At 41.4% G+C, this 17445-nt stretch overlaps 1 protein-coding gene across 5 annotated transcripts in view; it reads left to right on the forward strand.

Annotated features, from left to right (window-relative positions):
• TPD52L1 (tumor protein D52-like 1) overlaps positions 1–17445 on the forward strand; it is an 84223-nt gene that overhangs the window by 35558 nt on the left and 31220 nt on the right. For all 5 annotated transcript variants that reach the window (XM_012720811.1, XM_012720862.1, XM_004673827.2 and 2 more), the window contains exon 2: positions 15249–15364. In XM_012720811.1, coding sequence (XP_012576265.1) covers positions 15249–15364 — 116 coding nt within the window. The remainder of the gene's footprint in view (positions 1–15248; positions 15365–17445) is intronic.

Consider the following 17445-nt stretch of genomic DNA (forward strand, 5'->3'; position numbering starts at 1 on the left):
CAGGAGAGGTCTGCCACGCCATGTGGTCACCTCCGGGGCAGGCGGGAATCGAACTCATGCGGAAGCGGTTTTAGATTCTCAGTGCTGTGCTTTAACCCGCTGCGCCACCAGGGAGGGCCTGTTGTTTTATTTTTAATGAAAAAAGCAAGTCTACTACTCAACTAATTTTTTGAGCTTATAGTGATGGGTCTCACTGGATTTTGTTTATTTTCATTTTTGCCAATAATACAACCCTAAATATTTTGACAAAAATAGTACAATTTACTAAAAATTTGCCAATATTTGCATGACATGGAGCCAAGAGTTAAATTCTGTGTATAGACCTTTCAACTTAAGTGAAAAACTTGAAATGACAATATACAAGAATGTGGAAGACTCACAGGTTGGTTGTTAAGGCTCAACTTTTGCTGTTTTCTTCCCTTTGTTCCACTGTTAGGTGAAGTCCTCTTCAACTTCAGAGGTGGCACCTTTTTAAATAGCACATACATTTCAAAGTCATTGATTATTATTAAATCCTTCAAATAAGTTACCTTATTTGAAGAAATTCCTTTTTAAGTTTTGCTTGTAGCTGGGAAGGCCTCTTCCTGCTTCTATGCTTAGAATGCCATAAGTTTCATTAATAATTTTTTTTTAAGATTTATTTATTCATATAGAACTGGGGTATAGGCCAGAGATGTGGGGGGTGAGAGGATTCACCAGAGACAGAGCGGGGAGCAGAACAGGCATCAACGAAGTACACTGCTGAGGGGAGCAGCGGGCGGGCCAGGAGAGGTCTGCCTTGCCATGTGGATCTCCTCCGGGGCAGGCGGGAATCGAACTCATGCGGAAGTGGCTCAAGCTTCCCATTGCAGTGCTCCAACCCGCTGCGCCACCAGGGAGGGCCACCATTAATAATTTTTAAAAATCATTTGATCTGTTTTTAAAAATAGTGCTAGATTTAGTCATGTGTTGAAATGGGTGGAAACTGAATGATATGCACAAAACAGTACTCACCACAAATGGTTTTAAATACAAATTTCTTTGAAAAAAATTGCATTCAAAATATCAGAAACGTCTTCAGAGAGTAGAGGCAGAAGATAAACAGTCTTTCAATATTTCATCATGACCTAGTTTTGTTTAAAAACAACCCTTGGTAGTCATTTATCTCTAGAACTAGTCCAGCGGGGACCTCCAGCAGCTGTAGCAGGGACATAGCACTGTCAGACATGGGGACAGACAGGGGGCTGGGAACCCCTGCTCTCTGTCACCTTGGGAATGACAATATCAGCATATGAATGTTGGGCTGACACAGCCATTGAGTCCCTCACACATCCTTGCTCTAGTCTGCCAAGTAATACAGAGCTAGATAAACTATTTTCCTTACCCAAACTTACCCTTTTATAGTCAACATTAAAAATTTGGTGTATATCTTATCTCACTCTTCTCAGCATTCATAACAAACACAAGTGAACTATGTATTGATGGGTTTGATCTTAACTTTTACCAAAAAAACAGCCCCAAATCTATTTTTATGTTCACATATAAAGGTAATTTTGTTGAGCAGAGTACTGTTTTTTTTTTAAATCCCAAGGGAACAGAGCACCATGGTGAAGTCCCTGGGGAGGACACTGAACTCTTTTTGTCTTTTGCATCTTGGTACTGGAATTGCCAAGGAAAAGAACACTGGATGCAATAAGAGAGACAGAACATCAGAATAAGATCAGCTTCATCCTTGTGCGGGGCCCCAGCCAACACCATGGCATCCCTCTCCAACACCCCACTTCTCTCCCCCTACTCTGTGTATGCTCGTTCAGGGGGCTTGGTATGTGAGCTCCCCTTTTGTGTTTCCATCCCCATCATCCCCACCACTCCCAACCATGGAGTCAAAAACACCGAGAGCAGAGGGAGGGATGATGTGCAGGTTTGTGCAGAATATTAGGGCACTCACCGAAAAGCACTTTCTTTGCCTGGAATCTAGATTGCCTGCACAAAGCCCTCTGGACTGGCTGGTAGCTCTTTACCTGGCTGAGGAAGCACTCCAGCTTCAACGCTGCAGCTTCAACGCTCTCCCATTCCACCAAGAGCTCATGCATAGACTGCTTTTTCCCAGCTATTTTTATTTCTCTCCCCAAATGGATCATGTGCAAACATGACTGAGCAACTTCTTATATATTTTCTCTCCCCTAGCCATTTCACAATTCATAAACACATCTTCCCATCTCTTTCAGCATTTACTTACTTCTTGTACTTCAAGAGAAAGGCTTTGCTTATAGACATTGTCAAAAGAAGCTATTTGAAATACTAAGATTTTATTATACAGACTGGAGAAATGTGACTGCTGCAAAGCTGCTGGCTTATGTAAAGGGAAGGTCCTCTGTCCCTCTGATCAATGCTTTGTCTGAGTCTGGGTGCGGAGTCCATAGGCATGTACAGGTTTGGCTTGCTGGTTTTACCTTCCAAACATCGCCGTAGATTTGATGTTGTAGAAGTGACGGAGGCTAAGAGGAGAAAACTTAGGATGGAGGTATTAGAAGACCAGAAACTGGGGTATCCCTGGTGGCCTACAGACTAAAGCTCAGCGCTGTCACTTTGATGGCCTGGTTTTGAACCCCAGTCAGGGAGCTGACCCGTATATAGTACAGCAGACCTCTCCTATCTCTCCCACTACTCCCCTCAGCAGTGTATTTCAGTACATCTGTTCGTTCTGCTCCCCACTCTGTCTCTGGTGAAGCATCTCACTGCCCATGAACCTCTGGTCTGTACCTTTTCTGTATGCATAAATAAATCGATCTTAAAAAACAAAATAAAACTGGAACTTAGATAGAAATGATGAACAACATATTTGTCAAACCAACTATAGAAATGAAAAACTCTTGGGTGCCAACTGCCATAGCAGATGCCTATTGAAAGTGCCCAGAAGCACAGACCAGAGGTGCAGTCTCACAGAAAGATTGAGGGCCACTGTAGAGACTCTCCAGTCTTTACAAAGGAACCTAGTCACACCCTAGAAGTAATTAGCAATGGATAGCAGTTTCACAAAGGAATGAACCCTACCAAAAAGAACGCTTTGTCAGTGCAATTTCTGCAAAAGCAAGAGGCAGTTCTTCTGCCCCCCTATAACTATGCAGGTACCTGCCTTTTTTTTTTTTAATTTAAAAGTTTATTTGTTTATGCATACAGAACTGGGATACAGGTCAGAGGTGCAGGGGCCGTGAGAGGATTCACCAGAGACAGAGTGGGGAGCAGAACAGGCGACTAACAAAGTACACTGCTGCCAGCCATGTGAGTCACCTCCGGGGCGGCAATCGAACTCATGCTAAAGTGGATTTAGCACCTTAGTGCCGTGGTTTAACCCACTGCCCACCAGGGAGGGCTTGCAGGTACCTGTCTTTTTTGTTTCTCCTTTTCCTAATAAACTTCTCCTTTTGGATATAATCAAAAGTCTTTGCCTTGCAAGGAAACTTACCTTTTGCCACTGAAAACTGGTAACTTTTCTCAGAGAAAACAAAACCCAAGGACCCCACTTAGCAAAACCCCAACCCCTCTTAAAAATGTCATCAAAAGGACTAGAGAACTGACAACTCTCAATCTGTCTGAGCCGGTCTTTCCTACAACCTATGTCAGCCCCATAGAAAGGGGAGGTTCCTTGTTCCCTGCCCCGCCTCTTGAAGGGTGGAGCTGAGCATTGAGAAGCTAGAAAGGGCAGATAAAGGGCTGATCAGGGGAAGAAGGCTAGGAGGAGACCTGGAGGAGGCACATGGCACAGAAGCATATGAAGAAGCTGTGCTTGCTTCTCAGCCTTGGACTTGTACCAGGAACTTCGGTGACATGGAAGAAACGAAAGAGATGTAGGTGAGCCACCCACGGGGAGGCTGACATTGACAACCTTTACCTTGACTTGTATCTTGATTTTGCTCTTTTCCTTCAGACTTTCCTGGCCTTTTCTGCCCCGTTCCTATGGGACCCCACCAGAAGCACCTTACACATGTGGCAGGTTTTTGTACCTCAGTGGCCCTGCCTTGAGCCAACCCTGTTTTGTTGGTGTTTATCCACATGGGGATGGGTAACTCTAGATGTTTAACTTTTTCTCTCTCTTCTCTCTATGGCACACTCATTCCATTAAAGTTCTTTTCTAATGAAGATCTTATGCACTAAGAATATGTTTGCTTTTATGAGGTGAATGGCAGAACACAATTTAAAGCAGGCAGCTTTTGGGACCCTGGGCTCCTCATTCTGAACACTAACAACTATACTTTTAATGTGCCGTGGGGAGAAGGTTTTATTTGGCTTGTCTCGATTAAATTGGGGGATGTCTTTTATTGCAAAGGACTTGGTTTTTATTTCTTTATCTGAGTTCACCCTCCAGGATGGGCCAACATGCTACAAAGACAGTAAACATTTAAGAAAGGAAAGGGCTGACCCTGGTGGCTCCAGGGGTCAAGCACAGCACTGTGAAGCTCTCCACAGCCGCTGCTGCACAATGTCGATCGATCCCCGGGCAGGGCGCTGACATACTTGGCACAGCAGACCTCTCCTGTCTTGCTCACTGCTCACCTCAGCAGAGTATTTCAGTTGCTTTGCCTATTCTGCTCCCCTCTCTGTCTCTGGTGAACCCTCTTACCCACCACATCTCTGGCCTATATCCCCATTCTTGTATGCATTAAATTTTTTTTTAAAAGAAAGTACCAAAAGTGGAAGGGTAGTGATGATCAGGGAAACACAGCTTGTGTCTTCAACTAGATGGAGAAGGACAAGGAGTTCCTTTGCTTTTAAATGAATGTTTATTTTTCTTTTCTTTCTTTCTTTTTTTTTTAGATTTATTTATTTATGCATACAGAACTGAGGTAAAGCCAGAGATGCAGGGGCGGAGAGAGGATTCAACAGAGACAGAGTGGGGAGCACAACAGGCCAACTGATAGCGTACACTGCTGAGGGGAGCAGCGGGCCGGGCGGGTCAGGAGAGGTCTGCTGCGCCATGTGGGTCACCTCCGGGGCAAGGATGGAACTCACACTCAAGCAGCTGCGGCCAGCTTGCGGTGCTGCATCCTAACCCATTATGCCACCAGGGAGGGCCCTAAATGAATGCTAATTTTTAGAAATAAGTGTGGATTCAGATTAATTTATTCCCCTGTTTACTTGGAATATAGGTAAGACTGTCTCCCCTCCTGATCATGGCAGAAATCTGACACTGGGTGTTAAATGTGCAGATTGATGGTTTGTTAGGATAGGCTTCCTTTTATGAGTGCCTTGAGAGATCATTTTTAATATGTGTACATGGAGGTGGGGGAGAACCAGGTAGGTGTGAAATGAGGTGGAGATACAGAGAAAAGGGTGATTTAAAAGCTCAGGTTGTAACCAGTGACTGAAGCCAAACACTGTTACATCTGGTGCCCACTGGAGCAGGGTGCTGTTGAGGATGACCCAGGGAAATTGCTAGCAAAGTATCTTTTGGGGGGTTGGGTGGAGGCTCTGATAAGGAATGTAAGGGTCTGCACACACAGCCCCCAGTTTTGTGTTCAGGATTTAGCAGTTTTTGGATCTTCAGCAATTCTGGGGTCAGTGATATCTGCCCCCACCACACCAATCTTCCAGAAGGCTGGTGCTGGCCTCTGAAGAACAGGGAGAGGCTTCCAGAGGCCCCAGAGAGGAAAAATTCGGAGGCTTTGCTGGTAGCCAAGCAACTAAAAGTGTTAACAGGTTTTGCTGTCTGGCAGGGAAGGCAAAGACCTGGGGCTGGCCCCACGCTGAGCTGTGAGTGTGGCTGTTAGTCTGTTTGTTGGTCAGTTGTTCAATCAGCCACTACAGCTGCTATTTTGAGTGTCACTTTTGTGCTATGCCGGGACATCTTGGCAGCTCTGGGGATCATCTCCTGTTGTGTCTTCTGTTGTCTTCCTGAGTTGGAACTTGTCCTATATTCTGGCTGCCACGTGCTCCAGGTCCCCAGTGGTGGAAAAATGCCATCTTGGGAGCATGACCTATTGTTTGTGACAGGAGCTCTGGGTCTCAGTGGTGGGAAGATGCCACCTTTGGAGTGTTTGTGATTAGGACTTTAAGACACTGGACACTGCTTTGAGAGAGGTAAGTGGCCATTTTTGGCCTCAGTAACTTTGTTCTTCCTGGTTTGTTACATAAATCCCTTTATAGTTGTTCTCTGAACCTGAGCAGTCTTGTGGGTAAAGACAGTGACTGGTAAAGTATTTGAGCAGTATTGTTAGCCAGTTTTAGTGCCCCTTGCTACCCTGAATCAAGATAATATATGTTTGGTTTGTCTGTTACACATTCCAGCAATAGTTTCATCTTTCCTCATTCTACTTAGAAGTTTATTCAGGGAAGGAAGTTCCTAGAGTCTGTCCATCAGGAACATTAGCTATTTTTTTGTTTTTCCATAACTGTTTGTTTATGGTGGACATATTTGTGGGTACTGTGTCCTGATGATGTTGCTTTGGTATGAGTTGCAGCTTTTCCAGCTTGTGTCTCTTTTTGTTTCTATGTCACCTTATATCTTTCAAGAGTAGCAAATGATGACTTGAAATAGAAAGACTATCCCATTTGCCGTAACCCTGTAATTTTGCACTGGAGGTGACTGAAGCAGCTGAAAAGGCTTGTGATACATATTTTACATGTTTAATTGGAAGTTGACCTAGTGTTTTTCTCTGTGGTCTGGGGTGTGTTTCACTGAAACGCCCATAAGCAGCAGAAACCATTGGTGTGTATCAGGCCACGTGACCTCATGTTGAGAATAAAAACTCAAGTCTGAGTGGTTCAGGGTGGTGACTGTTGATCCCCTGGAGTGAAGGTCAGAAGCAGCCCCTGAGGAACACCATCTACCACATCATCTGTAAGGCACTTAAGTTTCTCTGTTTCTGGGCTTTCATTTTAGAAAACCTGATGTTTTCTATAATTTGTTCCTTTGACATACTTGTAAAGAAACTTAGTTGATACCAAAGATAACTAAAGTTTTCTTTTATGTACACATTCTAAACAACATAGGTTCTAATAACAAGGAGTTGGAAATGTAACACAGCCATGTCCTGGTGACCTGAAGGATACTTTTCTGAAGGATACAATTAGTCCCAGGATGTTTCAAACTCTATCTTGTCAGATGTCACATTAGATACTGCAGTAAGTATTTACTTTCTGTTACCCAACGGAATTGGTACCCTAGGCTCCCCTATCATTTCCTGAAGATCCTCTTTTATCTTAAATCTTTCTCATTTTACTTACTTGTAACTTGTCCAAGGCAGTAGAGATTTAGAATTTGTTTTAGCTGGGAATATAAAGATAGAAACTCTGGCAGAACATTGATAGAATGAAAGCTAGTGACTGGCTTAGTACACTCCTTGAAGGGACTAGATGCAGTAACAAAAATGAAATAGTGATTGGGGACCGCTGCTAGGCTGAGCTGTGCTGGCTATTGCTTCTCTGCTACATGTTATTTGCTTTTCTGTCAGTGGTCATTGCATTGGTTGTAAGTCTTGGTCATGTTGACTCAGGACCACAAGAGGAGAGATGCCTTTCTGGCTGAGAATAAGATTTACTGTATGGACAGTTCATAAATTCATGGCAGTCAACTACATTATCCCACATATATTCTTTGTGCACCTAGTGTTAACAGAGAATACTGGTCCTAATAATCTAAAGGAGGAAAAAGACAAGACATCACAGAGTTATAACACAGCATTTAAGGTGCACTATCTTGAAGTCAGCTAACTCGTTATTCTTCTCAGTGCTTGCCAAGTAATTTTTTTATTGGTCATTTGGTCTCTCAGGTTGATTTTGATCTGAAGAAGTAGAGCATAGAACTTGACATAAAATATTTAGTCTACCTTGGTGATGGGAAACCCGCGGGGATTACAATTGAGATGGAAAAAAAATGTACAAAATGATGTAAAAATAAACTGTTATAAAAAAATGCAGTTTAAATAAAGAAAAAATTACTCTCAAAAAAAAAATTTAGTCTACAAGCCAAGTCAGTCTGTCAAAAGATCTGTTTGTAGACACTATCATTTAAGAAGTTGATCATCACAGTGTGAACTGGTAAAATAAAATTTCTGGACCTAATTATAGACAACAGCTTGGAATATGCAGCTGTTCTGGACATCCCAGCTTGAATGACCAGCTGGTTTTAACAAATTGTGTGAATTGTGTATCAATGCATTTTCTGCATTCACAGTCCAATGAATAATACTGTAAAGTAAGTGACTGCCATGACCTGGGCAATATCACTTCAGCCAAAGGGTAAGTAGGTTTAGTACATTGCTCCAAATTCCCATAATTCTCAATGCCTTCAGGAGCATTCTAAGGCATTATTGGACAAGGGGCAGGGAAATCTGGTGAAAATGGACCCAGCTCATTCTGAGATTGAGATTTTTCTACGATTCATGCCTGGAGGTAAGTGAAAGTCCTGGTCAGACTTTAGTTAAGAAAAGGGATACTATGTGTATCCCTAGTGTTTAGCTCCTCAAAGGGTGCCCGCCCTTTAGGGTCACATAGTATGTCTTTGACTGTTGGGTGCCTTATCTTTTCATAGTCTTTAGTGTTCTTTTGAATCTTGGTGAGTTCTGTAATATTAAATAGACCTAAGAATTTTAAATCAAAGGTGTGTTTCATTTTGCAATCAGAAGATAGTCAACTTTTTGTACAAATGGATGACTAATATGGAAAGAACTGTTTCCATATATTTGTTTGTCTCTATCTGGAATAACATGTCTCTTCTAGCTTTGGTTAGTTAGCTTTTTGTCAATCACAGATTTTTCACTAGAGACTAGAGTCAATTTTATTCAGTAACTAACTGTTGGGATTGTAGAAATTATCTATTAGCCAAAAAATGGGAAGATGGCATATAAAATTACTTTTAGTTTAATCTGTGACAACTTCATAAATAACTCCACATAAAAATATAATTATCTTCTTTTACTTAACTACTCAATGTATTGTCAGGTTGAGCATTACAGATATGGTATTTTTTAAAGCTACATTGGTTAAATGAAACCAAAGCTTTTAAAAACAATGTTATTAATAGTAGTGACTCATGTTTTCTTCATATTTTAAGGTCAATAAACTTTTATAGGGAAGTGTCTGAAGTATTTTCTTCATAACCTCGTTTAACTATAATTATAGTAATAATTATAGTAACGTAGTATTTTTGTCTTAAAGCAGAATATAATGCAAGTTGTAATGTAGCTAATGCTGTAAATAATATTTAGTAGTTATATATAGTAGCACATACAAAAAGCACACAAAAAAACATTTTAGATCACATTAAAGCACTCAACAAAATGTTACTTGTTATTCTAGTTTTGTTGGTAGGACAGAAACTGAAGAGGAGGAGAGAGGCTGCAGCACATAAGCATAGGATTGAATAGAGCATGATGGGAGACCCTGCTTACAACAGCCAGACAGTTTTCAAGACATTAAGGAGAAATCAAAGGCAACATGTAGTCACCACTTTACAAGAAACTAGCTAGTATAAGAACTTCCAAGTTGAGGCTAGCAGTGATCCTATCCATAATAAGTAATGTGTTAAAAATATTAAGTTGAGTGTGTAAATTAGATGGTGCAGAGTGCAAACAAGGAAAACAAAATTAAGATTTAAGTGTATGGGTATGTTGTGATAAAAGTCAAAAATCACAATCAGAGTCATGGCAATAAAAAGGGAGAGGCATCCATGACAGCTATCATGTAAAGGGCATCAAGGTCACGTGATAGTTTGGATTTTTGTCTTAGGGGATGAGTTCAACAAACAGTAGTTGAGCAACGCCAGTACATGAAGGTCTGGGGGATGAGAGTACACTCTGGAATCTTCTCAGTGCTCGTGGTAGAAGGCTGCTGATATTAAAACTGCAGACGTTGGCCTTCAGTAAGCTTTTTGAGCGGGTTTATGGGGTTTTCAGTCAGATAGGGAGATATTTTGGTCCTATCAGACATCTGCAGTAGGTGAGGATGAACTTTATTACCTAATAGCTTTGTATTTGAATCTCAAGTTCAACTCTAATTAGCCCTGTTAGCCTGGACAAGATGTCTAACTTTCTGCCTTCACACATTCAGGTATCTAATCCTGAGCTGTTTTGTGAGACATTTTCTGGTCAGTGGCTGTAGGTACAGCTGTCACATTTTGTTATTAGCTATGATCAGATTCTTACCATTGTTCTAGAAAAAAAATCATGCTGGGGAATGCAGGAATTTCATGGGAAACTAAAATGACTTTCTGTCATTCAGTTGCTTACTTTCTAGAACAAGAGATGAAACTTCAGGTCAAAGGAGAAAGAAGTGGCTTTCTGAGAGTGGTAGGTGCTGATGGAGGGCCAGCAGCGTTGCTGAGGGCGAGGCCTGACCCAGAGCCACCCTAGTCTTCAGATCCCCTCCCCCACTGCTCTTCCCTCTTATGAAAGAAGGTGCTAGGCTAGTGAAGACAACTTTTAAATCTGGAGGGCAAAATGAAGAGGCAGACCCTAGGTGGTAACTCTGAGCTTGTGGGTGTTTGCCCAGAACTGTTGAGGCCAACATCGCTGTGCTCTACGGCCTCAGAATCCTGTTGTGTTTTGTCACTTATTTTCCACTTATTGACCATTGAGACTGGGTTTTACCTAGGTCAGATTTCTTGGAAAATAGCCCAATCTGTTTACATCCTTTGCTTTATCTCCTGCTGACCCTGACCATCATCTTGAAGGCAGATAGCCCTCAACTGCTATCATATGCTATGGCCATATGATTCAGATGGAACCATGGAGTCTGATTTGGTCTAGGCTGACAAAATGACCAGACATGTTGAGCCCACCCCCAAAATTGGAGTGGAGAACCCCCCCCCTCTGTCCTTCTTCGACAGGTAAAAAAGAACATAACACCTATTTCCCCAAAATAGACTTTGCAAATGAGGAACATGGAGCTTCCTAGAGTTTATAATGAACTCAGGACCCCTCATTATAACCTCACCTCCAGGAAATTCCTGGTTGGTTTTTTCATAGACACTCATTATAGTTTCAGAAGTGTCTCCCGCTCTTCTGGTTTAGCCAAGATTTCTGGGCTCTGCTCTTTGCATGTACAAGGTTGTTTCCAGTTCAGCTATGAAAACTCAAACTTAACAATATCTCCTTAAGGATCCGACTACATCAGCAATCAGTTGCTTGAATAGTGTTTCCGAGTCCACAAATGCTCGAGGATGTATGCAAGGTGAGTATTGGCTCACTTCTTCTGTAAGAGTGAAGGGGGATTGATTCTGGAAAGCAAAGAACATCACCATTATGGCTTATGTATGGCCTGGCTCCTTACACCATATCAGAGAATGTCTTTTTTTTTTCCCATTTATACATACAAGAACTGGGGTGTAGACCATAGGTGGGGGGAGTGGGGAAAGGATTCACCAGAGACAGTGGGGAGCATAACAGGTAGATCTACTAAAATATATTGCTGAGGGGAGCAGCGGGTGAGACAGAGGAGAGGGCTGCTGCACCATGTGGGTTAGCTGGCTAGGAATCGAACTCATGCATCAGAAGCTGGTGGTAGCTTTATAGCCCTGAGATTTTAACCTGGAACCACCAGGAAGGCCCTCAGAGAAGATCTTAAAGATTACAAATGACAAAGTGACGTCTACAGTTTTAGAGAGAGCCAGTTTGTAGCAAGCATAATTTTCTGAATTTTTAAGTCACAGCAAGTTCATTTTAGGTCATGGCAAGTCATTGAAATCATGGAACCAAAGCTTGGCAGAGAGATCACAATGATCTCTTTTACCTGAATATTAGAATATCATTGCCTCTGTTTAATACAGAGTTCATCTGTCTGGAAATAAAGACATTCCGATTTGTTCAAAGGAAAATGAGGTTAATTTTTTTTTATTACAAAGTTTATTTTTACATCATTTTGCACACTTTTTTTTTCCATCTCGATTATAATCCCCGCGGGTTTCCCATCACCAAATCACCCCTGAGCCACCACCATAGTCCAGTGCATTTCCCTCCCCTCCTCCCCCCCCCATTTTTGATCCCATTCCCCACTCCACCCTCACAGAATGTCTCTGGTATATATGGTTGTTCATTATTTTTGTTAGGAAAATGAGGCTAATTTTAAGGATAAAGAAAAAGCTCATGGAAATTAAGAGAATTCATACAATCTTTTCTTGGGACAGGCAGGATTATAAATTCCACGAGAGTAGAGACCTATATTTAGCACCAAGTAGAGGTTAAATAAATGTTTGTTGAGCAAATGAACAGACCATGGGTCAGGCATCTCTGAGGAAGATTTAGTTCTGTGCTCTATTCTGCGAGTAGCTATTCAACATTATTCTGCTTATCTGTACTCTATCTCTTAGTTTAAAATCTCAGGATGCGAGTTGAGAAGCTGCTGCTGGATCAGGTGTCTTTCCTAGTCCGTTAAGTAATAGCCAGAAAGAGTGGGCTATGCTACTGTGGTTCAATGTGGGGTTCCCTTCTAGAAACCAGGCCATTTAACCTAACAGGATAAGCGGAGCATGGCATATGTGGGTTTATATTTCTTTAGGACATTCATTCTGTGCATATTTATATACTGCTGTGGGTTATAAACTACTTAAACTCTACATGTGAGTGGCTTGTCTCTACAGTGGAATCTTTTTAACCTCTTAAGGACAGAATAATTCTTCAACTTCTTGTATTCTCATAGTTTAATGAATGATTCTAGTCAAGGAAAAATGTCACTCATGCATGAACAGACTGGGGAATATACCAGACACCGTGCTGGCATTTGGCAAACTGTAACTTATGACAATCTAATCTTGAGGGTTGTTATTATTACTTTTCTCTTACAGATAAAAAGACTGACTTTCAAACTATTATAGTTAAAAGCCGGAAAGAGATGAAGCTAGAATTCTTCTTAAGATTTGTATGTCCCAAAAGCTATCCTCTTTCCAGTTGTACTGCATTGTATTGCAATCATCTGATGAATCATTAATCAAAATATTGGGATGAATATTTTGAGACTAGACAGAGCCTATTCTCTGCCATGAATCACTATTCAGTTATGGAGAAAGGGTTAGAGGGGTAAAACAACAAGGTATGTGTGCATTTGTGGATTGCATTTCAGTTTGGACAAATCAGCTATAGATAATTTATGGGTTGATTGGAGACCTTTGACAAGTCGGTTTCAGTTGAGATGAAAAAAGATGAGAGGAGGAAATTGAAAAAATTCAAGTTATAAAACAATGTGATGGTTTTTAGACAAGTAGCTATATAACATGCACATATGTGTTGGATACATGTTATGGATCAATATATTCTTATATTACATTTTATATCTATCTACATATTTTTGAATTCTAAGGTTCTGAAGACTTTAAGATAGTATTGTTTTACATTCCACTAAGAAAGGCAAAAATGCTGCTAATTAATTGTAGGACACTATTGATTGCAGAAGGTTTCCTGATTTCTGAGATGTTAAGGTGTGTTGGGGTGTAGTATACGCTACAGGAAAGATCTGGAAAGCTGTACATGAAGGCTTTATAGTGGTGCATTATGGAAGATAGGAATAGTTTGTCTTTAATTATTGCTTGTCTTTAGATACAGATTTCCTATACAGCTACTCTTATTCTGCTTAACTGACTTTTTAGCCCCACTCTTAACCGGCTACATACAGGTAATCAGTACAGTACCAGCAGAACCAGAATTGAAACACCACACACACACACACACACACACACACACACAGCAGTAAGGAAAGCAGGCACAAGTAACTATTTAAAGACACAGGCGAGCTCCTGGGAGCAAAGCCACAAGGGTTCAAGAAGCAGGCTAACTCCTGCCAGCAGGAGAGGAGTCAACTTTTTATAATTAAACTCGTATTTTGGATCATATTTATATTAAGCTCATATTTGGTGAGCTGTGGTGATCATGCAGTTTCTTAATCAATCAACCTGAGCTAATGTCCTAATGCAGATTAACCAGTGATAGTGTCATAGGCTCTTTTCTTGGTTTTGACTTTTCTCTCGGTATGTTTCCTGGGGACGCCTTGTCTCTCAGGGCTCCAGTACCTTGAGGTCTAGTCCCTCTCCCTTCACCAATGGAACACTTGACTCAAACAAAAGGATGTGGGTACCAGGTACTGGAGTGCGGCCAGCTGGAGGAAAACTTTGCCATAGTTTTACTCTTCACCTAGAGTGCCCTGTTTTGGAGCATAATTATTAACCTTTCTCCTTGGACTTTAAACAAATTCTATTTTAATCACGTAAATAATAAAGGACAAAAACATATTTACAAGTAAGATTAAAGCACAGGAAATACTGGTGCACAGAGATTCCGTGTTCTGGACATGGAGCAGCAAATGCGATGGCGATCCCCTTCGGGGTCTCCCGTCCTCTCTCCTCAGACAAACCCGGGGTCGTGATTCTCTAGCTTTGCCTTGCCTTTCTGTGTCACTTTATTCTTCGTTTAACTTTGCATGTGCTTGGACTTTGTGTCTGTGGGGTTATATTTTATTATGCAGCAACTTGCATAATAAAGTTTCACTCAGTGTCTTATTTTTGAGTCTCATCTAAGCACTGCTTGTCATTTTATTGTCAAGTATTTCTTTTGTGAACACACCACTGAATACTTATGTCTCTCCCTATTTACAGTGTTTTTTGTGTGTATGACATACAATTTCATCCAAGGGCTTCATCCTTTCCCTCTGCTAGAATCAGTTTGTCAGGGACGCTTCCTCACTGGTTCTATATCCAGATATGAACACACCGAAGTGGAGAAAGGTATTGAAATGCACAGGTACCAGGTGTTCAGGTTGCAAGCTGTCTGGCAGACCCCCCCAAGTTTATAATTGTCAGGGGAGGACCTTTGGCCTGTCTATTTAATGCTGTCTGTGGAGAGGGGCAATCTGCCTGCAGACCCCTGTGGAGAGAAGTTCCTCTTGTCCTTACTCCCAGGATGTAGGGGGTGGGGGGTGCCAATTCATGTGGGAGTCTCACCTTTAACTCCTCTTCTTGGGTGGCCATGGTCTTTCTTCTGCCCCCTAGGAGACTGTGAGGCCTAAAGCTAGGATTCATCTGGATGGCAACCATGAGACTCACGGAGACTTGTTTTTGTTTATGTGTCTGGATTTCCGCTTTCACTTAAGTTTTTGGCTTTAGACTTTTTTGTTAGCCACTCTCACATTTAGCTTTTTGTTTTTGTTTTTGTTCTGTCTTTTTTCCTGGACGCTGCTTGTTTTTCAGTGAAAAGGTCTGTCAGTGTAACTACTTAACCTGACAATAGAAACAGAAATTGTCCAGTTCACTTTAAAAAATTGCATTATGTTTTCTCCACCTCATTAAGGTTTGCTGGAGGCTGAACCATTGCACGGAAGAGATGAAGATACAGTAGCCAACGCTGAGTTCTCTAGCATGCTCTCTGAGGAGGAAAAAGAAGAGCTAAGGGCAGAATTGGTTCAGGTATGTTTAGTACTTTTCTTACTGCTATTTCCACCTTTGGACCTTGAAAGTTACTGTTATTTGTATACATCCCATATTATAATCATGCTGTCATTAATTTAAAATGATTAAGTGGAAGATGACTCACTTCCTGGGGTATTTCTGTAATGCTAATGTCCATTACTTGTCGGTGAGAGGTAAAATGAATGGTCACCCAACAATGATAATTAGTTGTAAATTTGTACCTCTTATTCCTTAGAGTATCCCAATACTTTGAGAATGATAATTACTTACAAATGATGGAATGTCAAGACCTCAGTACAAGTGCAAATTACTTTTGAAGAGCTGTCCTTATTTTACCTCAGCACCTTAACCCATGCTTTGGAAGTGACTTCTTTTTGTCATGAAAAGGCAATCATGGAAGCAGCTGAATGTATTAAATTGTATACTCTTCTGCAGCAGCATAAAGCTGCCAGAGTAGAAAGGAAAGCTTTGATGACTTTGGCTGAATTAAATTTTGGGTAGTTGCTGTAGGCATCTAAAGTTACCAGCAGGGAGGAGGCCTGGTTCATAGTGAATACAACTCTTTGTCCAGCACCCACACACTAAAAACACTTTGTTAAGGAGCATTTACATTACAGGAGGAAAGAGCTGGAGAAAGGAGCTTCTTGTGGAACAAGCAGTTGCGCAAGAGGGAAAGAGGCCCACATTCCTCCCCACTCTGAATCCCTGGCTCTTAGGACAGGGCTGGAAGCCAGGCTTGGCCCTCCTCTTCTGACCCCTTCCAAAGGAGGGGACACAGCTTTGGGCTTCCCACCTTGAGCGTCCACTTTAACCTTCACCTCCGTTTTCCAATGTGATAATGTGTATTTATAATAATGATAAAAATACAAAGACTTAAGCTGATTTCACAAGACATACCCTAAAATAACTTCATTATAAAAATGAAAGAACAGCTTATACTTCCAATACTGCAGAAATTATTTCATTAATCAAATAGTCTGGCCATACAGAGAATGTGCTAGCTGCACATTTTCTTATAGTCTGGAATTGTAGTTCATGACCTGTTCGTGTCACGTACGTGTAGTATCCAAAAGTTATATACTGCAAATTAGTGCAAACAGATTTTTGAGCCAAAATTTAACCTCTTTACTGTTTTAGTCCCAGTTTAAGTTGAGCCAGAAAGTCTAACAGACCAACTTTTATAAAATATATTGATTTTTCTAGGTTCTAGGATAACTGAGCTACGCACATGTACATATATTGATGTGTGCTTTATGTTTTCTAAATGCTTGACAATGTGTTGTACCAATTTTTTAAAAGATTGTTTTTTATTTATTTATGCATACAAGAGGTGTGGGGGTGAAAGAGGGAGAAGGATTCACCAAAGATAGATTGGGGAGCAGAACAGGCAGATCCAACGAAGTACACTGCTGAGGGGAGCAGTGGGCATGACAGGGGAGGTCTGCTGCACCGCGTGGGTCAGCTCCTTGGCCAGGATTGACTCAGGCCTCAGTGGATGGCAATAGCTTTATATCTCTGGGATCTTACCTCCTTTGCCACCAGGGAGGCCCACTTGTAGCAATTTTACAGTCAAGAAAGAAGTAGTCATTGGTTTTTAAGTAGCCCCATGAATATAAAAAGCTAGCAGTGTTTTCAGAAATCCCTTTCTCATTTGGTCATGCTAATAACTTCCATGTCTCACACCTGGCATTATTTATTTATGTGTATAGAACTGGGGTACAGGCCAGAGGTGTGGAGGTGAAAGGATTCACCAGAGATAGATGTGGGAGCAGAACAGGCAAATCAATGAAATACACTGCTGAGGGGAGCAGCAGGCAGGTCAGGAGAGGTCTGCTGCACCATGTGGGTCACCTCCCTGGCTGAGGATTGAACTCACATTAAACCAGCTGATGCTAGCTTGTAGTGCTGTGCCTTAACCTGTTGCACCACCAGCGAGGGCCCCTGATATTTTGGAAGTGCGATTTCTAAAAATAATGCCAGACTTAGGATTAGAAAGATGTGGTACATATATACAATGGAATATTACTCAGCAACCAAAAAAGAGAAACACATGTCTTTTGCAGCAACTTGGATGGAGC

This window comes from Condylura cristata, unplaced genomic scaffold (genome assembly GCF_000260355.1).
Source record: "Condylura cristata isolate star-nosed mole 26May11 unplaced genomic scaffold, ConCri1.0 scaffold00001, whole genome shotgun sequence".
Lineage (NCBI taxonomy): Eukaryota > Metazoa > Chordata > Mammalia > Eulipotyphla > Talpidae > Condylura > Condylura cristata.